Here is a 23,865-nt window from a genome sequence, read left to right on the forward strand (position 1 = left end):
ATAACACATCCCACTGTGAATTTGATAGGGGCTGAGTTCAAAAACTACAAACCTCAGATTTACCACTTCCTGTTTGGATTTTTTCTCTGGTTTCTGCCTTCCATATGAGTTGTTATACTCACATACATCATTCAAACAGTTTTAAATACTTCAGTGTTTTCTATCCAATACTAATAATAATATGCATATATTAGCATCTGGGACTGAGTAGGGGGCAGTTTACTCTGGGCACCTTATTCATCCAAGCTACTCTATACTGCCCCCAAGCCATAAGAAGTTAACCAAGAGCTGCAGTTAGTTTCGGAATTGGTAGTAAGGAATAAGTTAGTCCTAAATATTTCCTTTTCAGAGTAGCTTTACCAACTCTACCAACTAGTAATTATATGTATATGGTTTCCTCATTCTAACTCACCCGCGTCAGTGTGGGTGCAGTGTGGGTACAACTAATATATTCCTCATTGATGAACATGATTTGATGATTAGTTGAATCAGGTGTCATTGCTTGTTTGGCCTGCTGCCACACTAATTCTTAGCCCTCTGCAGAGAAGACTGGCACTGTTCTCACAGCTAGCTGTTACAGGACAATGCTGACACCTAGTGATCATAAACATAACTACACTCTTCACAAACAAGAGACAAAATGGAGCCTGTTCTTCAAATAATCGTTTACAATGCAATACTTCCTTCAGTTTCTTCTTCCTTCCCTCTTTGTATTTATTTTGTCAAAGGTATCACTTGGTAGATTTATCTCAGAGGTAAAGTATTCATGTTAAAAATGCGTTGAGCCTGCGACCCAGGCTTTTCTGTGTCTATACACTGCCATAGAGCATTTTAACTAACAGAGCAGCTGTGAGGAAAAATGGGGTTAACATTAACACTGTCGGGCCTAGTCCTGGACTAAACAGCATGATCAATGGAGAATCCAAGAGTAGGATTAATGTATTTCCTGCCGGACTGGTCAGGAGCTGAAGCCACAACAGAACTACAATATAACTAAAACATAACTGCAACAGCCTTCACACATAATAAAAACTAGAATTAAGACCCAACTAGACCGGGGGATGTAATAATGACAACAAAGTTTTGAGGAAAATTCACAGGACTTGTTTTATTGGAGAATTCCAGAACATCAGACACGTCAGAGAACCGCTCATCTAAAAAAAAAAACATGTGTTTAAAAAACCAGCAAGATGGAGAGCTGTCACACACTACTGCGGTCGCCTAGGAGGGTCGCCTAGGAGACACATGCATGTCACTGTTACAGGGTCGCCTAGGAGACACACACGTCACTCTGTCCAGAATGTTTCTCATGATCCTCTTCCTCTTTCTTATTGGACAACACACTTTCAACAAGCTTAGAACATGTTTCATGTAAAAACAGGAACATTTAGACAAAGCAAGGGAACGCCAGGGAGAACCGTTAATAAACCAGGACTAAAGGTAGAACCCTAGGAGAACCAACTGTGGAGGAGGGTGGGCACAGGAACACAACTCACTATGGGACGGGACGCGCTTTGCTTCCTACACAATCATGAAATGCTGTTTAATTAAAAAAGATTTTAGTGTGTTCATCTTGCCTGCAGACACTTTGTTGATATGACCACTGCAGATCTGCATTATATTACTCAGCTTTGCTTTGTGCTAAAAATCTGTACGGATAGTAGATAGTATACTTATAAAATCACTGATAAAAATATTCCTCTGTTAACAATATGCCTTGGAGGGGGACCACGAACACTGGGGCAGGCTGGGGGGGGGGGTCGGAGGTCAGGGGTCGGCAGTGTTGCTACTCAGACTTGGCTTCCTCCTTCTCCGCCTCGGGAGCATCCTCCATCTGCAGGGTCAGAGGTTAGAGGTCAGTAGAACAACCTGACATTCCTGTTGGTAGTTTCTCATCCTAAAACAGGAGCTTATCTCTGCCATCAAGCTGACCAATGTCTTCTAATGTCCCTTTATGACCAGCCTCATGTCCTCTACAGTCCATGATGTCTTTATGACCAGCCTCATGTCCTCTACAGTCCATTATGTCTTTATGACCAGCCTCATGTCCTCTACAGTCCATGATATCTTTATGACCAGCCTCATGTCCTCTACAGTCCATGATGTCTTTCTAGTTCCTCCTAGTAGTGTACATAAGCAATAAGGCCCGAGGGGGTGTGATGTACGGCCAATATACCACAGCTAAGGGCTGTTTGTACGCACAAGGCATCGCAGAGTGCCTGGATACTGCCCTTAGCCGTGGTATATTGGCCATATATCACAAACCCCAGAGGTGCCTTATTGCTGTTATAAACTGGTTACCAACATAATTAGAGTATAAATAAATGTTCTCATACCCGTGGTATAGGTCTGATATACCACGGATGTCAGCCAATCAGCATTCAAATGTCAAAACACCCAGTTTATAAAGTAGTGTATAGTAATGTATAGTATAGCAGTGTAAAGATGTGAATAGTACAGCAGAGTATAGCAGCGTGTAGTATAGTAGTGCATATAATAGAAGTGTATAGTAGTGATTAGCATAGAGGTTTGTAGTTTAGTAGTGATTAGCATAGAGGTTTGTAGTTTAGTAGTGTATGGTTTAGTAGTGATTAGCATAGAGATTTATAGTTTAGTAGTGTATAGAAGTGTACAGTATAGAAGTGTATAGTAAATTAGAGCAGTGTATAGTATAGGAGTGTATAGTATACAGTAGCGTATAGTAGTGTGTACTATACAGTAGCGTATAGTATAGTCGCGTATAGTATTGAAGTGTATAGTTTAGTAGTGTATGGTATAGGAGTGTATTGTATCGGTGTCTATAGTATAGTAGTGTATAGTATAGTAGTGTATAGTATAGGAGTGTATTGTATCGGTGTGTATAGTATAGAAGTGTATACTTTGGTAGTGTATAATATAGAAGTGTATAGTATAGTAGTGTATAGTATAGTAGTGTATAGTATAGGAGTGTATAGTATAGTAGTGTATAGTATAGGAGTGTATAGCATACAGTGGCATATAGTATAGTAGTGTATAGCATAGAAGTGTATAGTAGTGTATAGTATAGGAGTGTATAGTATAGAAGTGTATAGTAGTGTATAGTATAGGAGTGTATAATATAGTAGTGTATAGTATAGAAGTGTATAGTAGTGTATAGTATAGGAGTGTATAATATAGAAGTGTATAGCATACAGTGGCATATAGTATAGTAGTGTATAGTATAGAAGTGTATAGTAGTGTATAGTATAGAAGTGTATAGTATAGAAGTGTATAGTATAGAAGTGTATAGTAGTGTATAGTATAGTAGTGTATAGTATAGAAGTGTATAGTAGTGTATAGTATAGAAGTGTATAGTAGTGTATAGTATAGAAGTGTATAGTATAGAAGTGTATAGGAGTGTATAATATAGTGGTGTATAGTATAGAAGTGTATAGTATAGGAGTGTATAATATAGTAATGTATAGTATAGGAGTGTATAGCATACCATGGCATATAGTATAGTAGTGTATAGTATAGAAGTGTATAGTAGAGGAGTGTATAATATAGTAGTGTATAGTATAGAAGTGTATAGTAGTGTATAGTATAGGGGTGTATAATATAGTAGTACGGTATAGTATACCGTAGCATATAGAATAGAAGCGTATATTATAGTAGTGTATAGTATAATAGTGTATAGTATAGGAGTGTATAGTATAGTAATGTATAGTATTGGAGTGTATAATATCGCATAGTATAATAGTGTATAGTATAGTAGTGTATAGTATAGTAGTGTATATTAGTGTACAGTATAATAGTGTACAATATAGTAGTGTATAGTAGTGTACAGTATAGAAGTGTATAGCATAGCAGTGTACATTATAGTAGTGTAAAGTATAGAGGTCGACCGATTAATCGGAATGGCCGATTAATTAGGGCCGATTTCAAGTTTTAATAACAATCGGAAATCTGTATTTTTGGACACCGATCTGGATGTTTTTTTTTTACAACTTTATTTAACTAGGCAAGTCAGTTAAGAATACATTCTTATTTACAATGACGGCCTAGGAACGGTGGGTTAACTGCCTTGTTCAGGGGCAGAACAACAGATTTTTACCTTGTCAGCTCGGGATTCAATCTGGCAACCTTACAGTTAACTAGTCCAACGCTCTAACCACCTGCCTCCCATTGCACTCCACGAGGAGCCTGCCTGTTATGCGAATGCAGTAAGAAGCCAAGGTAAGTTGCTAGCTAGCATTAAACTTATCTTAGAAAAAATCAATCAATCATAATCACTAGTTAACATGGTTGATGATATTACTAGTTTATCCAGCGTGTCCTGCGTTGCATATAATCGATGCAGTGCTCATTCGTGAAAAAGGACTGTCGTTGCTCCAACGTGTACCTAACCATAAACATCAATGCCTTTCTTAAAATCAATACACAAGTATATATTTTAAAACCTGCATATTTAGCTAAAAGAATTCCAGGTTAGCAGGCAATATTAACCAGGTGAAATTGTGTCACCTCTTGCGTTCATTGCACGCAGAGTCAGGGTATATTCAACAGCCTGGCTCGTTGTGAACAAATTTGCCAGAATTGTACGTAATTATGACATAACATTGAAGGTTGTACAATGTAACAGCAATATTTAGACTTATGAATGCCACCCGTTAGATAAAATACGAAACGGTTCCGTATTTCACTGAAAGAATAAATGTTTTGTTTTCGAAATGATAGTTTCCGGATTCGACCATATGAATGACCAAAGGCTCGTATTTCTGTGTGTTATTATGTTATCATTAAGTCTCTGATTTGATAGAGCAGTCTAACTGAGCGATGGTAGGCACCAGCAGGCTTGTAAGCATTCATTCAAACAGCACTTTAGTGCCGGATTGAAGTGGCCCCCATTGCTTTAAGACACGGTCAGTCAATCCAGAAAATTTCAGAAACTTGAAAGTTTCTTCAAATGCAGTCACGAAAACCATCAAGCGCTATGATGAAACTGGCTCTCATGAGGACAGCGACAGGAAAGGAAGACCCAGAGTTACCTCTGCTGCAGAGGATAAGTTCATTAAAGTTACCAGCCAGAAGTTGCAACCCAAATAAATGCTTCACAGAGTTCAAGTAGCAGACACATCTCAACATCGACTGTTCAGAGGAGACGTGAATCAGGCCTTCATGGTTGAATTGCTGAAAATAAGCCACTACTAAAGGACACCAATAAGAAGAAGAGACTTGCTCGGACCAAGACACACGAGCGAAGGACATTAGATCGGTCTAAATCTGTCCTTCGGTCTGATGAGTCCAAATTTGAGATTTTTGGTTCCAGCCGCCGTGTCTTTGTAAGACGCAGAGGTGAACGGATGATCTCCGTGTGTGTGGTTCCCACCATGAAGCATGGAGGTGTGATAGTGCTTTGCTGGTGACACTGTCTGAGATATATTTACAATTCAAGGCACACTTAACCAGCATGGCTACCACAGCATTCTGCAGTGATACGCCATCCCATCTGGTTTGGGCTTAGTGGGACTACAATTAGTTTTTCAACAGGACAATGACCCAACACACCTCCATGCTGTGTAAGGGCAATTTGATCATGAAGGAGAGTGATGGAGTGCTGCATCACATGACCTGGCCTCCACAATCACCCAACCTCAACCCAAATGTGATGGTTTGGGATGAGTTGGACCGCAGGTGGCTACTTAAACAAATCAACATATATTTTAGATTCTTCTAACACTCTTTTGGTTACTACATGATTGCTTATGTGTTATTTAATAGTTTATGTCTTTACTATTATTCTACAATGTAGAAAATAATTAAAAGAAAGAAAAACCCTTGAATGATTAGGTGTCCAAACTTTAGTGTACAGTACAGTATGGCAGTGTACAGTATATAGTACAGTAGTATGCAGTACAGTATGGCAGTGTACAGAATATAGTACAGTAGTGTACAGTATAGTAATGTATATTACCTGGTTGGTCTTGGCATCTCCGTTCTCAGAGTGGTTCTCCTCAGCAGCCTCTGAGTTCTCCTTCGCTGCTGCCTTCTTAGTTTTCTTCTCCTCCTTCTTGTCGTTCACAGCCTTCTCTTTCTGGATGGGGGGATGACAGACATTATCCTTCACATTATCCTCATCTATACTGGGCTCCCGAGTGGCACAGCGGTCTAAGGCACTGTATCTCAGTGCTTGAGGCGTCACTACAGACCCAGGATCGATTCCAGTCTGTATCACAACTGGCCGTGATTGGGAGTCCCATAGGGCGGCGCATAATTGATCCAGTGTCGTCCAGGTTTGGCCGGTGTAGGCCGTCATTGTAAATGAGAAATTGTTCTTAACTGACTTGCCTAGTTAAACAAAGGTTACACTTAAATATATACCATGCCTGCTCTTTCTAGAGAGTGGGCTTATAGTTCTGTTTTTTTGTGATGCTTCTGGGATTTGTAGTTCTGTAATGTGATTGCTCTAGAGTTCTATACTGAACAAAAATATAAACACAACATGTAAAGTGTTGGTCCCATGTTTCATGAGCTGAAATAAAAGATCCCAGAAATGTTCCACACACAAAACGTTTTTTTTTCTCTCAAAACAGCATGATAATTACACAGGTGAGCCTTGTGCTTGTGACAATAAAGGCAACCTTTTTATTTTGGTCACACAACAATGTCACAGATGTCTCAAGTTGAGGGAGCGTGCAAATGGCATGCTGACTCCAGGAATGTCCAACAGAGTTGTTGCCAGAGAATTGAATGAGAATTTCTCTACCATAAGCCGCCTCCAAAGTCACTTTAGAGAATTTGGCAGTACGCCCAACCGGCCTCACAACCACATGTAACCACATCAGCCCAGGACCTCCACATCCGGCTTCGTCACCTGCGGGATCATCTGAGGAGTGGAACGGGGTACTGAGGAGTATTTCTGTCTGTAATAAAGACCTTTTGGGGGAAAAACAAATTCTGATTGGCTGGGCCTGACTCCCGAGTGGGTGGACCTAGCTCCCAAGTGGGTGGGCATATGCTCTCCCAGGCCCACCCACAGCTGCGCCACTGCCCAGTCATGTGAAATCAATAGATTAGGGCATAATGAATTTATTTCAATTGACTGATTTCCTTCTATGAACTAGAACTGTAAAATCTTTGAAATTGTTGCATGTTGTGTTTATATTTTGGTTCAGTACATTATGTACAACCCTGGAGTTTGAAGTTCTGTAATGTGACTGCTCTAGCGTTTGAAGTTCTATTATGCGCAACCCTGGGGTTTGTAGTTCTGTTCTCTTGCCTTTGCTGGTTTCTCCTTCTTGGCCTTGGGTTCAGTCTTGGCTGGGGCTGGTTTCTGGAGACAGAGAGAACAAACATCAGCCTCATGTGTTCTACAACCACTGATCATTCCTAGTTCTACTGCCCAATAGGCGCTAGGGCTTCAGATCTACTGACCAGTAGGAGCTAGGGCTTCAGTGGGGCTTTACTGAGATGTATCAACTGGTTCAGAGTTCTGTAACCTGCTAAATATGTAATACATGTGGAATTAGCAGTCATGTCCAAAAAAAATTGTTCGTCACATGCGCCGAATACAACAGGTGTAGGTAGACCTTACAGTGAAATGCTTACTAACCAACAACGCTTTAAGAAGTTAAGAAAAAATAGAAAATAAAAGTAAGAAATAATTCAACAGCAGCAGTAAAATAACAATAGCGAGCCTATACACAGGGGGTACCGGTACAGAGTCAATGTGGAGGCTATATGCAGGGGGTACACGTTAGTGAGGTTAGTTGAGGTAATATGTACAGTGCCTTCCGAAAGTATTCGGCCCCCTTGAACTTTGCGACCTTTTGCCACATTTCAGGCTTCAAACATAAAGATATAAAACTGTATGTTTTTGTGAAGAATCAACAACAAGTGGGACACAATCATGAAGTGGAACGACATTTATTGGATATTTCAAACTTTTTTAACAAATCAAAAACTGAAAGATTGGGCGTGCAAAATTATTCAGCCCCTTTACTTTCAGTGCAGCAAACTGTCTCCAGAAGTTCAGTGAGGATCTCTGAATGATCCAATGTTGACCTAAATGACTAATGATGATAAATACAATCCACCTGTGTGTAATCAAGTCTCCGTATAAATGCACCTGCACTGTGATAGTCTCAGAGGTCTGTTAAAAGCGCAGAGAGCATCATGAAGAACAAGGAACACACCAGGCAGGTCCGAGATACTGTTGTGAAGAAGTTTAAAGCCGGATTTGGATACAAAAAGATTTCCCAAGCTTTAAACATCCCAAGGAGCACTGTGCAAGCGATAATATTGAAATGGAAGGAGTATCAGACCACTGCAAATCTACCAAGACCTGGCCGTCCCTCTAAACTTTCAGCTCATACAAGGAGAAGACTGATCAGAGATGCAGCCAAGAGGCCCATGGTCACTCTGGATGAACTGCAGAGATCTACAGCTGAGGTGGGAGACTCTGTCCATAGGACAACAATCAGTCGCATATTGCACAAATCTGGCCTTTATGGAAGAGTGGCAAGAAGAAAGCCATTTCTTAAAGATATCCATAAAAAGTGTCGTTTAAAGTTTGCCACAAACCACCTGGGAGACACACCAAACATGTGGAAGAAGGTGCTCTGGTCAGATGAAACCAAAATTGAACTTGGCATCATGGTTTGGGCCTGCTTTTCTTCAGCAGGGACAGGGAAGATGGTTAAAATTGATGGGAAGATGGATGGAGCCAAATACAGGACCATTCTGGAAGAAAACCTAATGGAGTCTGCAAAAGATATGAGACTGGGACGGAGATTTGTCTTCCAACAAGACAATGATCCAAAACATAAAGCAAAATCTACAATGGAATGGTTCAAAAATAAACATATCCAGGTGTTAGAATGGCCAAGTCAAAGTCCAGACCTGAATCCAATCGAGAATCTGTGGAAAGAACTGAAAACTGCTGTTCACAAATGCTCTCCATCCAACCTCACTGAGCTCGAGCTGTTTTGCATGGAGGAATGGGAAAACATTTCAGTCTCTCGATGTGCAAAACTGATAGAGACATACCCCAAGCAACTTACAGCTGTAATCGCAGCAAAAGGTGGCGCTACAAAGTATTAACTTAAAGGGGCTGAATAATTTTGCACACCCAATTTTTCAGTTTTTGATTTGTTAAAAAAGTTTGAAATATCCAATAAATGTCGTTCCACTTCATGATTGTGACCCACTTGTTGTTGATTCTTCACAAAAAAATACAGTTTTATATCTTTATGTTTGAAGCCTGAAATGTGGCAAAAGGTCGCAAAGTTCAAGGGGGCCGAATACTTTCGCAAGGCACTGTACATGTAGGTAGAGTTAAAGTGGCTATGCATAGATAATAAACAGAGAGTAGCAGCAGCGTAAAAGAGGGGTCTGGGTAGCCATTTGATTAGCTGTTCAGGAGTCTTGTAACCTGAAGCTGTTTAGAAACCTCTTGGTCCTAGACTTGGCGCTCCGGTACTGCTTGCCGTGCGTTAGCAGAGAGAACAGTCTATGACTGGGGTGGCTGGAGCCTTTGAAAGTTTTAGGGCTCTGACACCGCCTGGTATAGAGGTCCTGGATGGCAGGAAGCTTGGCCCCAGTGATGTACTGGGCCGTACGCACTACCCTCTGTGCCTTGAGAACGGAGGCCGAGCAGTTGCCATACCAGGCAGCGATGCAACCAGTCAGGATGCTCTTGATGGTGCAGCTGTAGAACCTATTGAGGATCTGAGGACCCATGCCAAATCTTTTCATTCTCCTGAGGGAGAATAGGCTTTGTCGTGCCCTCTTCATGACTGTCTTAGTGTGTTTGGACCATGATAGTTTGTTGGTGATGTGGACACCAAGGAAAATGAAGCTCTCAATCTGCTCCACAGCAGCCACATCGTGGACTCCTTTTCCTGTAGTCCACAATCATCTCCTTTGTATTGCTCACATTGAGGGAGAAGTTGTCCTTGCACTATACGATCAGGTCTCCGACCTCCTCCCTATAGGCTGTCTCATCATTGTCGGTGATCAGGCCTCCACTGTTGTGTCATCGGCAAACTTAATGATGGTGTTGTAGTCGTGTCTGGCCATGCAGTCATGAGTGAACAGGGAGTACAGGAGGGGACTGAGCACACACCTCTGAGGGGCCCCTGTGTTGAGGATCAGCATGGCGGATGTGTTGTTTCTGAGTTTCCCTATATTAAAGTCCCCGGCCACTAGGAGCGCCACCTCTGGATGAGAGTTTCCCTGTATTAAAGTCCCCGGCCACTAGGAGCGCCACCTCTGGATGAGAGTTTCCCTGTATTAAAGTCCCCAGGCACTAGGAGCGCCTTACACAGATCATGAAGCAGGTCTACAGTGGTAGAGGAGGTCTACATTATGTGGTTTAGTGATTGTAGCATAGATTATTACGGTTTAATAAAATGGATATTAGCTGGTTGTAGCTGAATTTGGTTTATATTGATAGATGTTATGAAGTTATACATGTGTAATACCAGGGTGTAGTATAGTATCAGGTTATAAAGGTTATAAGCTAGTACATGGCAAATAGATGCATAATAAGTTATCAGTATATCATAACCCGGGGTATAGTTATTAAACATGTGTAATACCCCGGGGTATAGTTATTAAACATGTGTAATACCCCGGGGTATAGTTATTAAACATGGCTAATACCCCGGGGTATAGTTATTAAACATGTGTAATAATATGGTATAGTTATTAAACATGTGTAATACCCCAGGGTATAGTTATTAAACATGTGTAATACCCCGGGGTATAGTTATTAAACATGGCTAATACCCCGGGGTATAGTTATTAAACATGTGTAATAATATGGTATAGTTATTAAACATGTGTAATACCCCAGGGTATAGTTATTAAACATGTGTAATACCCCGGGGTATAGTTATTAAACATGTCTAATACCCCGGGGTATAGTTATTAAACATGTCTAATACCCCGGGGTATAGTTATTAAACATGTGTAATACCCCGGGGTATAGTTATTAAACATGTGTAATACCCCGGGGTATAGTTATTAAACATGTCTAATACCCCGGGGTATAGTTATTAAACATGTGTAATACCCCGGGGTATAGTTATTAAACATGTGTAATACCCCGGGGTATAGTTATTAAACATGTGTAATACCCCGGGGTATAGTTATTAAACATGTGTAATACCCCGGGGTATAGTTATTAAACATGGCTAATACCCCGGGGTATAGTTATTAAACATGTGTAATAATATGGTATAGTTATTAAACATGTGTAATACCCCAGGGTATAGTTATTAAACATGTGTAATACCCCGGGGTATAGTTATTAAACATGTCTAATACCCCGGGGTATAGTTATTAAACATGTCTAATACCCCGGGGTATAGTTATTAAACATGTGTAATACCCCGGGGTATAGTTATTAAACATGTGTAATACCCCGGGGTATAGTTATTAAACATGTCTAATACCCCGGGGTATAGTTATTAAACATGTGTAATACCCCGGGGTATAGTTATTAAACATGTGTAATACCCCGGGGTATAGTTATTAAACATGTGTAATACCCCGGGGTATAGTTATTAAACATGTGTAATACCCCGGGGTATAGTTATTAAACATGGCTAATACCCCGGGGTATAGTTATTAAACATGTGTAATAATATGGTATAGTTATTAAACATGTGTAATACCCCAGGGTATAGTTATTAAACATGTCTAATACCCTGGGGTATAGTTATTAAACATGTGTAATAATATGGTATAGTTATTAAACATGTGTAATACCCCGGGGTATAGTTATTAAACATGGCTAATACCCCGGGGTATAGTTATTAAACATGTCTAATACCCCGGGGTATAGTTATTAAACATGTGTAATTCCCCGGGGTATAGTTATTAAACATGTGTAATACCCCGGGGTATAGTTATTAAACATGTCTAATACCCCGGGGTATAGTTATTAAACATGTGTAATTCCCCGGGGTATAGTTATTAAACATGTGTAATACCCTGGGGTATAGTTATTAAACATGTGTAATAATATGGTCTAGTTATTAAACATGTGTAATAATATGGTATAGTTATTAAACATGTCTAATACCCTGGGGTATAGTTATTAAACATGTGTAATACCCCGGGGTATAGTTATTAAACATGTGTAATAATATGGTCTAGTTATTAAACATGTGTAATACCCTGGGGTATAGTTATTAAACATGTGTAATACCCCGGGGTAGAGTTATTAAACATGTGTAATACCCTGGGGTATAGTTATTAAACATGTGTAATAATATGGTAGAGTTATTAAACATGTGTAATACCCCAGGGTATAGTTATTAAACATGTGTAATAATATGGTCTAGTTATTAAACATGTATAATAATATGGTCTAGTTATTAAACATGTGTAATACCCTGGGGTATAGTTATTAAACATGTGTAATACCCCGGGGTATAGTTATTAAACATGTGTAATACCCCAGGGTATAGTTATTAAACATGTGTAATAATATGGTCTAGTTATTAAACATGTGTAATACCCCGGGGTATAGTTATTAAACATGTGTAATACCCCGGGGTATAGTTATTAAACATGTGTAATACCCTGGGGTATAGTTATTAAACATGTGTAATACCCCAGGGTATAGTTATTAAACATGTGTAATACCCTGGGGTATAGTTATTAAACATGTGTAATAATATGGTCTAGTTATTAAACATGTATAATACCCTGGGGTATAGTTATTAAACATGTGTAATACCCCGGGGTATAGTTATTAAACATGTGTAATAATATGGTATAGTTATTAAACATGTGTAATAATATGGTCTAGTTATTAAACATGTGTAATAATATGGTCTAGTTATTAAACATGTGTAATAATATGGTCTAGTTATTAAACATGTGTAATACCCCAGGGTATAGTTATTAAACATGTGTAATACCCCGGGGTATAGTTATTAAACATGTGTAATAATATGGTATAGTTATTAAACATGTGTAATACCCTGGGGTATAGTTATTAAACATGTGTAATAATATGGTATAGTTATTAAACATGTGTAATACCCCGGGGTATAGTTATTAAACATGTGTAATACCCCGGGGTATAGTTATTAAACATGTGTAATAATATGGTATAGTTATTAAACATGTGTAATACCCCGGGGTATAGTTATTAAACATGTGTAATACCCCAGGGTATAGTTATTAAACATGTGTAATACCCCAGGGTATAGTTATTAAACATGTGTAATACCCTGGGGTATAGTTATTAAACATGTGTAATAATATGGTATAGTTATTAAACATGTGTAATACCCCGGGGTATAGTTATTAAACATGTGTAATACCCTGGGGTATAGTTATTAAACATGTGTAATAATATGGTATAGTTATTAAACATGTGTAATACCCCGGGGTATAGTTATTAAACATGTGTAATACCCTGGGGTATAGTTATTAAACATGTGTAATAATATGGTATAGTTATTAAACATGTGTAATACCCCGGGGTATAGTTATTAAACATGTGTAATACCCTGGGGTATAGTTATTAAACATGTGTAATAATATGGTATAGTTATTAAACATGTGTAATACCCCGGGGTATAGTTATTAAACATGTGTAATACCCTGGGGTATAGTTATTAAACATGTGTAATAATATGGTATAGTTATTAAACATGTGTAATACCCCGGGGTATAGTTATTAAACATGTGTAATACCCTGGGGTATAGTTATTAAACATGTGTAATAATATGGTATAGTTATTAAACATGTCTAATACCCCGGGGTATAGTTATTAAACATGTGTAATAATATGGTATAGTTATTAAACATGTGTAATACCCCGGGGTATAGTTATTAAACATGTGTAATACCCTGGGGTATAGTTATTAAACATGTGTAATAATATGGTCTAGTTATTAAACATGTGTAATAATATGGTCTAGTTATTAAACATGTGTAATACCCTGGGGTATAGTTATTAAACATGTGTAATAATATGGTATAGTTATTAAACATGTGTAATACCCCGGGGTATAGTTATTAAACATGTGTAATACCCCGGGGTATAGTTATTAAACATGTCTAATACCCCGGGGTATAGTTATTAAACATGTGTAATACCCCGGGGTATAGTTATTAAACATGTGTAATACCCTGGGGTATAGTTATTAAACATGTGTAATAATATGGTCTAGTTATTAAACATGTGTAATAATATGGTCTAGTTATTAAACATGTGTAATACCCTGGGGTATAGTTATTACACATGTGTAATACCCCGGGGTATAGTTATTAAACATGTGTAATACCCTGGGGTATAGTTATTAAACATGTGTAATAATATGGTATAGTTATTAAACATGTCTAATACCCCGGGGTATAGTTATTAAACATGTGTAATACCCCGGGGTATAGTTATTAAACACGTGTAATACCCCGGGGTATAGTTATTAAACATGTGTAATACCCTGGGGTATAGTTATTAAACATGTGTAATACCCTGGGGTATAGTTATTAAACATGTGTAATAATATGGTCTAGTTATTAAACATGTGTAATACCCCGGGGTATAGTTATTAAACATGTGTAATACCCTGGGGTATAGTTATTAAACATGTGTAATAATATGGTCTAGTTATTAAACATGTGTAATACCCCGGGGTATAGTTATTAAACATGTGTAATAATATGGTCTAGTTATTAAACATGTGTAATACCCTGGGGTATAGTTATTAAACATGTCTAATACCCCGGGGTATAGTTATTAAACATGTGTAATACCCTGGGGTATAGTTATTAAACATGTGTAATAATATGGTCTAGTTATTAAACATGTGTAATACCCCGGGGTATAGTTATTAAACATGTGTAATAATATGGTCTAGTTATTAAACATGTGTAATACCCTGGGGTATAGTTATTAAACATGTCTAATACCCCGGGGTATAGTTATTAAACATGTCTAATACCCCGGGGTAGAGTTATTAAACATGTGTAATACCCTGGGGTATAGTTATTAAACATGTGTAATAATATGGTATAGTTATTCAACATGTGTAATACCCCGGGGTATAGTTATTAAACATGTGTAATACCCCAGGGTATAGTTATTAAACATGTGTAATAATATGGTAGAGTTATTAAACATGTGTAATACCCTGGGGTATAGTTATTAAACATGTGTAATACCCTGGGGTATAGTTATTAAACATGTGTAATACCCTGGGGTATAGTTATTAAACATGTGTAATACCCCGGGGTATAGTTATTAAACATGTCTAATACCCTGGGGTATAGTTATTAAACATGTGTAATAATATGGTATAGTTATTAAACATGTGTAATACCCTGGGGTATAGTTATTAAACATGTGTAATACCCTGGGGTATAGTTATTAAACATGTGTAATAATATGGTATAGTTATTAAACATGTGTAATAATATGGTCTAGTTATTAAACATGTGTAATACCCTGGGGTATAGTTATTAAACATGTGTAATACCCTGGGGTATAGTTATTAAACATGTGTAATACCCCGGGGTATAGTTATTAAACATGTCTAATACCCTGGGGTATAGTTATTAAACATGTGTAATAATATGGTATAGTTATTAAACATGTGTAATAATATGGTCTAGTTATTAAACATGTGTAATACCCTGGGGTATAGTTATTAAACATGTCTAATACCCCGGGGTATAGTTATTAAACATGTCTAATACCCTGGGGTATAGTTATTAAACATGTGTAATAATATGGTATAGTTATTAAACATGTGTAATAATATGGTCTAGTTATTAAACATGTGTAATACCCTGGGGTATAGTTATTAAACATGTCTAATACCCCGGGGTATAGTTATTAAACATGTCTAATACCCTGGGGTATAGTTATTAAACATGTCTAATACCCCGGGGTATAGTTATTAAACATGTCTAATACCCTGGGGTATAGTTATTAAACATGTCTAATACCCTGGGGTATAGTTATTAAACATGTGTAATAATATGGTATAGTTATTAAACATGTGTAATACCCTGGGGTATAGTTATTAAACACGTGTAATACCCCGGGGTATAGTTATTAAACATGTGTAATACCCTGGGGTATAGTTATTAAACATGTCTAATACCCCGGGGTATAGTTATTAAACATGTGTAATAATATGGTCTAGTTATTAAACATGTGTAATAATATGGTCTAGTTATTAAACATGTGTAATACCCTGGGGTATAGTTATTAAACATGTGTAATACCCCAGGGTATAGTTATTAAACATGTGTAATAATATGGTCTAGTTATTAAACATGTGTAATACCCTGGGGTATAGTTATTAAACATGTGTAATACCCTGGGGTATAGTTATTAAACATGTGTAATAATATGGTATAGTTATTAAACATGTGTAATACCCCGGGGTATAGTTATTAAACATGTCTAATACCCTGGGGTATAGTTATTAAACATGTGTAATAATATGGTCTAGTTATTAAACATGTCTAATACCCCGGGGTATAGTTATTAAACATGTGTAATAATATGGTCTAGTTATTAAACATGTGTAATAATATGGTCTAGTTATTAAACATGTGTAATAATATGGTATAGTTATTAAACATGTGTAATAATATGGTATAGTTATTAAACATGTCTAATACCCCAGGGTATAGTTATTAAACATGTGTAATAATATGGTATAGTTATTAAACATGTGTAATACCCCGGGGTATAGTTATTAAACATGTGTAATACCCCGGGGTATAGTTATTAAACATGTGTAATACCCTGGGGTATAGTTATTAAACATGTGTAATACCCCAGGGTATAGTTATTAAACATGTGTAATACCCCGGGGTATAGTTATTAAACATGTCTAATACCCCAGGGTATAGTTATTAAACATGTGTAATAATATGGTATAGTTATTAAACATGTGTAATACCCCGGGGTATAGTTATTAAACATGTGTAATAATATGGTATAGTTATTAAACATGTGTAATACCCCAGGGTATAGTTATTAAACATGTGTAATAATATGGAATAGTTATTAAACATGTGTAATACCCCGGGGTATAGTTATTAAACATGTGTAATACCCTGGGGTATAGTTATTAAACATGTGTAATAATATGGTCTAGTTATTAAACATGTGTAATACCCTGGGGTATAGTTATTAAACATGTGTAATACCCCAGGGTAGAGTTATTAAACATGTCTAATACCCTGGGGTATAGTTATTAAACATGTGTAATAATATGGTCTAGTTATTAAACATGTGTAATACCCCGGGGTATAGTTATTAAACATGTGTAATACCCTGGGGTATAGTTATTAAACATGTGTAATACCCCAGGGTAGAGTTATTAAACATGGCTAATACCCCGGGGTATAGTTATTAAACATGTGTAATAATATGGTATAGTTATTAAACATGTGTAATAATATGGTCTAGTTATTAAACATGTGTAATACCCCGGGGTATAGTTATTAAACATGTGTAATACCCCGGGGTATAGTTATTAAACATGTGTAATACCCTGGGGTATAGTTATTAAACATGTATAATACCCCGGGGTATAGTTATTAAACATGTGTAATACCCCGGGGTATAGTTATTAAACATGTGTAATACCCTGGGGTATAGTTATTAAACATGTGTAATACCCCAGGGTATAGTTATTAAACATGTGTAATACCCTGGGGTATAGTTATTAAACATGTGTAATAATATGGTCTAGTTATTAAACATGTGTAATACCCCGGGGTATAGTTATTAAACATGTGTAATACCCTGGGGTATAGTTATTAAACACGTGTAATACCCCGGGGTATAGTTATTAAACATGTGTAATACCCTGGGGTATAGTTATTAAACATGTGTAATACCCCGGGGTCTAGTTATTAAACATGTGTAATAATATGGTCTAGTTATTAAACATGTGTAATACCCCAGGGTATAGTTATTAAACATGTGTAATACCCTGGGGTATAGTTATTAAACATGTGTAATACCCTGGGGTATAGTTATTAAACATGTGTAATACCCTGGGGTATAGTTATTAAACATGTGTAATACCCCAGGGTATAGTTATTAAACATGTGTAATACCCCGGGGTATAGGTATTAAACATGTCTAATAGTATGGTCTAGTTATTGTAGCAGATATTATTCAGGTGTACATGCTGTTGGAGCTGAGTTTAATTTAGCATGTGCAATTACCTGCTATATAGTGGCCTCCAACTGCTCTTAAATGCTAGTAAAACCAAATGCATGCTTTTCAACCGTTCGCTGCCCGCACCCGCCCACCCATCTAGCATCACCACCCTGGACGGTTCCGACCTAGAATATGTGGACTATAAACTATAAATACCAAGGTGTCTGGCTAGACTGTAAACTCTCCTTCCAGACTCATATTAAACATCTCCAATCCAAAATCAAATCTAGAATAGGCTTTTCTATTTCGCAACAAAGCCTCCTTCACTCATGCTGCCAAACATACCCTCGTAAAACTGACTATCCTACCGATCCTCGACTTCGGCGATGTCATCTACAAAATTGCTTCCAACACTCTACTCAGCAAACTGGATGCAGTTTATCACAGTGCCATCCGTTTTGTTACCAAATCACCTTATACCACCCACCACTGCGACCTGTATGCTCTAGTCGGCTGGCCCTCGCTACATATTCGTCGCCAGACCCACTGGCTCCAGGTCATCTATAAGTCTTTGTTAGGTAAAGCTCCGCAATATATCAGTTCACTGGTCACGATAACAACACCCACCCGTAGCACACGCTCCAGCAGGTATATCTCACTGACCATCCCCAAAGCCAACACCTCATTTGGCCGCCTTTCCTTCCAGTTCTCTGCTGCCTGTGACTGGAACGAATTGCAAAAATCGCTGAAGTTGGAGACTTTTATCTCCCTCACCAACTTGAAACATCTGCTATCTGAGCAGCTAACCGATCGCTGCAGCTGTACATAGTCCATCGGTAAATAGCCCACCCAATTTACCTACCTCATCCCCATACTGTTTTTATTTTATTTATTTTCTGCTCTTTTTCACACCAATATTTCTACTTGCACATCATCTGCTCATTTATTACACCAGTGTTAATCTGCTATATTGTAATTATTCGCTCCTATGGCCTATTTATTGCCTACCTCCTCATGCCTTTTGCACACACTGTATATATACTTTATTTTCTCTACTGTGTCATTGACTTGTTTATTGTGTTATTGGCTTGTTTATTGTTTACTCCATGTGTAACTCTGTGTTGTTGTCTGTCACAATGCTTTGCTTTATCTTGGCCAGGTCACAGTTGTAAATGAGAACTTGTTCTCAACTAGCCTACCTGGTTAAATAAAGGTGTTCTCAACTAGCCTACCTGGTTAAATAAAGGTGTTCTCGACTAGCCTACCTGGTTAAATAAAGGTGTTCTCAACTAGCCTACCTGGTTAGATAAAGGTGTTCTCGACTAGCCTACCTGGTTAAATAAAGGTGTTCTCGACTAGCCTACCTGGTTAAATAAAGGTGTTCTCAACTAGCCTACCTGGTTAGATAAAGGTGTTCTCAACTAGCCTACCTGGTTAGATAAAGGTGTTCTCAACTAGCCTACCTGGTTAAATAAAGGTGTTCTCAACTAGCCTACCTGGTTAGATAAAGGTGTTCTCAACTAGCCTACCTGGTTAGATAAAGGTGTTCTCAACTAGCCTACCTGGTTAGATAAAGGTGTTCTCAACTAGCCTACCTGGTTAAATAAAGGTGTTCTCGACTAGCCTACCTGGTTAAATAAAGGTGTTCTCGACTAGCCTACCTGGTTAGATAAAGGTGTTCTCAACTAGCCTACCTGGTTAGATAAAGGTGTTCTCAACTAGCCTACCTGGTTAGATAAAGGTGTTCTCAACTAGCCTACCTGGTTAGATAAAGGTGTTCTCAACTAGCCTACCTGGTTAGATAAAGGTGTTCTCAACTAGCCTACCTGGTTAAATAAAGGTGTTCTCAACTAGCCTACCTGGTTAAATAAAGGTGTTCTTAACTAGCCTACCTGGTTAGATAAAGGTGTTCTCAACTAGCCTACCTGGTTAAATAAAGGTGTTCTCAACTAGCCTACCTGGTTAAATAAAGGTGTTCTCGACTAGCCTACCTGGTTAAATAAAGGTGTTCTCAACTAGCCTACCTGGTTAGATAAAGGTGTTCTCAACTAGCCTACCTGGTTAAATAAAGGTGTTCTCAACTAGCCTACCTGGTTAGATAAAGGTCAATTAATAAAATAAAAAATAGTAATACATGTGTAATTACCCGGTAGAGACCATACATGTGTAATTACCCGGTAGAGACCATACATGTGTAATTACCCGGTAGAGACCATACATGTGTAATTACCCGGTAGAGACCATACATGTGTAATTACCCGGTAGAGACCATACATGTGTAATTACACGGTAGAGACCATACATGTGTAATTACCCGGTAGAGACCATACATGTGTAATTACCCGGTAGAGACCATACATGTGTAATTACCCGGTAGAGACCATACATGTGTAATTACCCGGTAGAGACCATACATGTGTAATTACCCGGTAGAGACCATACATGTGTAATTACCCGGTAGAGACCATACATGTGTAATTACCCGGTAGAGACCATACATGTGTAATTACCCGGTAGAGACCATACATGTGTAATTACCCGGTAGAGACCATACATGTGTAATTACCCGGTAGAGACCATACATGTGTAATTACCCGGTAGAGACCATACATGTGTAATTACCCGGTAGAGACCATACATGTGTAATTACCCGGTAGAGACCATACATGTGTAATTACCCGGTAGAGACCATACATGTGTAATTACCCGGTAGAGACCATACATGTGTAATTACCCGGTAGAGACCATACATGTGTAATTACCCGGTAGAGACCATACATGTGTAATTACCCGGTAGAGACCATACATGTGTAATTACCCGGTAGAGACCATACATGTGTAATTACCCGGTAGAGACCATACATGTGTAATTACCCGGTAGAGACCATACATGTGTAATTACACGGTAGAGACCATACATGTGTAATTACCCGGTAGAGACCATACATGTGTAATTACCCGGTAGAGACCATACATGTGTAATTACCCGGTAGAGACCATACATGTGTAATTACCCGGTAGAGACCATACATGTGTAATTACCCGGTAGAGACCATACATGTGTAATTACCCGGTAGAGACCATACATGTGTAATTACCCGGTAGAGACCATACATGTGTAATTACCCGGTAGAGACCATACATGTGTAATTACCCGGTAGAGACCATACATGTGTAATTACCCGGTAGAGACCATACATGTGTAATTACCCGGTAGAGACCATACATGTGTAATTACCCGGTAGAGACCATACATGTGTAATTACCCGGTAGAGACCATACATGTGTAATTACCCGGTAGAGACCATACATGTGTAATTACCCGGTAGAGACCATACATGTGTAATTACCCGGTAGAGACCATACATGTGTAATTACCCGGTAGAGACCATACATGTGTAATTACCCGGTAGAGACCATACATGTGTAATTACACGGTAGAGACCATACATGTGTAATTACCCGGTAGAGACCATACATGTGTAATTACACGGTAGAGACCATACATGTGTAATTACCTGCTGTATATATACAGACAACACGTGTAATTTTACCTGCTGTATATATACAGACAACACATGTAATTAATTACCTGCTGTACCTGTGTCATAAGGTAGTACAGGTTATATGACGCGTCATAAGGTAGTGTACAGGTTATATGACGCGGCATAAGGTAGTGTACAGGTTATATGACGCGGCATAAGGTAGTGTACAGGTTATATGACGCGTCATAAGGTAGTGTACAGGTTATATGACGCGGCATAAGGTAGTGTACAGGTTATATGACGCGTCATAAGGTAGTGTACAGGTTATATGACGCGTCATAAGGTAGTGTACAGGTTATATGACGCGTCATAAGGTAGTGTACAGGTTATATGACGCGTCATAAGGTAGTGTACAGGTTATATGACGCGTCATAAGGTAGTACAGGTTATATGACGCGTCATAAGGTAGTGTACAGGTTATATGACGCGTCATAAGGTAGTGTACAGGTTATATGACGCGTCATAAGGTAGTGTACAGGTTATATGACGCGTAATAAGGTAGTGTACAGGTTATATGACGCGTCATAAGGTAGTGTAAAGGTTATATGACGCGTCATAAGGTAGTACAGGTTATATGACGCGTCATAAGGTAGTGTACAGGTTATATGACGCGTCATAAGGTAGTGTACAGGTTATATGACGCGTCATAAGGTAGTGTACAGGTTATATGACGCGTCATAAGGTAGTACAGGTTATATGACGTGTCATAAGGTAGTACAGGTTATATGACGTGTCATAAGGTAGTACAGGTTATATGACGTGTCATAAGGTAGTACAGGTTATATGACGTGTCATAAGGTAGTATATAATGTCTGTATCGTAGCTGGTCTCACCGCTGATAACCGGGCGGATCTCCTCTGGGGCTGCAACAGGAAGAGAAAACATGTCACCACAGAAAAACATACACGCTGTCAGAGATCAACTATGATGAAACTGAGCTGACAATATGAGTTCATTTATTGAATATTAATTATAGGGGATGAGTTGTAGTCGAGGATCTCGGTCTTACCTCCTCCTTAGTGTCCCCAGCGGCTCCCTGCTGAGGGCAAACACAAACAACGACAAATAAACAACTTTTATCACAACAACAACACTTTATTGGCCTTTATAAGAGCAGGCAACAGTCTACGGAGGCTCAAATTACATATTTCTTCACTGTCAGGGAAGACCCCAGATAACTTTTCAATTTCAAGAAAAAAGTAAAAATGTCATAGATAATGTAAAAATAAAGGTGTTTTTAGACCCATTAGATGGAAGTGTAATGTAATACTTGAGTTTTGTTAACAGTTTATATGTTTTGGGACCAGTAACACTGAAAGTTGGGGTCCTAAAGTATCTGTCTCTCTTTCTCCACTCTCTCCATCTCTCTCTTCTTTCTATGAGCTCAGGCAGGATTTGAAAACTCGCGCGGGACGGAATAAGCAAGAGGGAGGAGCAGAGTTAAGCCTCCGCAGCGCCGCCCGGCGGTAGAGACACGACACTGCAGCCACCTGGGACCATGAACAAAGACAAAAAATATACATTTTTATCGAAATACGACGACGATTGCATCTTTTAACGATCAGAATTTAAACTAGAGATACGAACGAATATTCTCGGGGTCATTTTGGGCGGATTGAGGGGAAAATGTCTGTAACTGAAGCGTTTCTGTTCGGTAGGTCGAAGAAGAGAGGAAGACTTGGGCTGCAAAGCATGGCTGCTGGTTGTGCTTTAACTACATGGAGACAGACTTCTGGCTTCCCAAAGGACAGCGACTGCCGGGGGGAAAGCAGCCTTTTAAGCCCACAAGCAATCAGAAAAAATATTCATTTAAAACACACAAAAAAATACATATTTTTAGAAAATACCCTCCAAATAAATACCATAAATTCTCAAAAGAAATAGGTTTATAATTAACTAATCGTTGGAGAAGCGATGGCTCTCTACATTCATTTGCACGCTATCAATAGCTACCTGCTTTTCTTATTTCACAATCCTCTCTAAATAGTCACCAAACTACGTACCTTTCTCTTGGGCATGTTGGATTATTGGAGATTCTCTTTCAAATGGAACTATAAAGTGTTTAGCTAGCTAGCTGTTGTGAGTTAGGTGCATGTGAAGCCAAGTGTCTGCTGCTGCCTGGTCCGTGTAGTAAACACACAGGAACAGCCACCAGACTGGCTGAATGGGGGGAGGGGTGCGGCTAAACGCAGGATTGATGT

General features: G+C 38.5%; 1 protein-coding gene across 2 annotated transcripts; it reads right to left on the reverse strand.

The window, feature by feature from the left end:
• Positions 1-1,081: 1,081 nt before the first annotated feature.
• LOC110504458 (non-histone chromosomal protein HMG-14A) lies at positions 1,082-23,822 on the reverse strand. Of its 2 annotated transcripts, none has more exons than XM_036969550.2 (6): positions 23,668-23,822; positions 22,674-22,703; positions 22,498-22,527; positions 7,238-7,291; positions 5,933-6,052; positions 1,082-1,834 (listed from the first exon to the last, which is right to left on the reverse strand). In XM_036969550.2, exons 1-6 carry the CDS (start codon positions 23,680-23,682, stop codon positions 1,787-1,789), a joined length of 297 nt encoding a protein of 98 aa, XP_036825445.1. In that variant the 5' UTR covers positions 23,683-23,822; the 3' UTR covers positions 1,082-1,786. The 2 variants fall into 2 exon arrangements, with proteins under 2 accessions (XP_036825445.1, XP_036825446.1); XM_036969551.2 differs by having other exon boundaries at positions 22,674-22,700; positions 23,668-23,808.
• Between the last annotated feature and the right edge of the window lie 43 nt (positions 23,823-23,865).

Source organism: Oncorhynchus mykiss, chromosome 25, assembly GCF_057628025.1.
Source record: "Oncorhynchus mykiss isolate SJ-2025 chromosome 25, ASM5762802v1, whole genome shotgun sequence".
Lineage (NCBI taxonomy): Eukaryota > Metazoa > Chordata > Actinopteri > Salmoniformes > Salmonidae > Oncorhynchus > Oncorhynchus mykiss.

What these genes read in the sequence shown, in the direction of transcription:
- LOC110504458 (XM_036969550.2), bottom strand. An exon ending in GATCCGCCCGGTTATCAGCG is followed by an intron (nt 7,292 to 22,497) that starts GTGAGACCAGCT and finishes CTCTGTCTCCAG; the next exon opens with AAACCAGCCCCAGCCAAGAC. An exon ending in AGAAGGAGAAACCAGCAAAG is followed by an intron (nt 6,053 to 7,237) that starts GCAAGAGAACAG and finishes CCCCCCATCCAG; the next exon opens with AAAGAGAAGGCTGTGAACGA.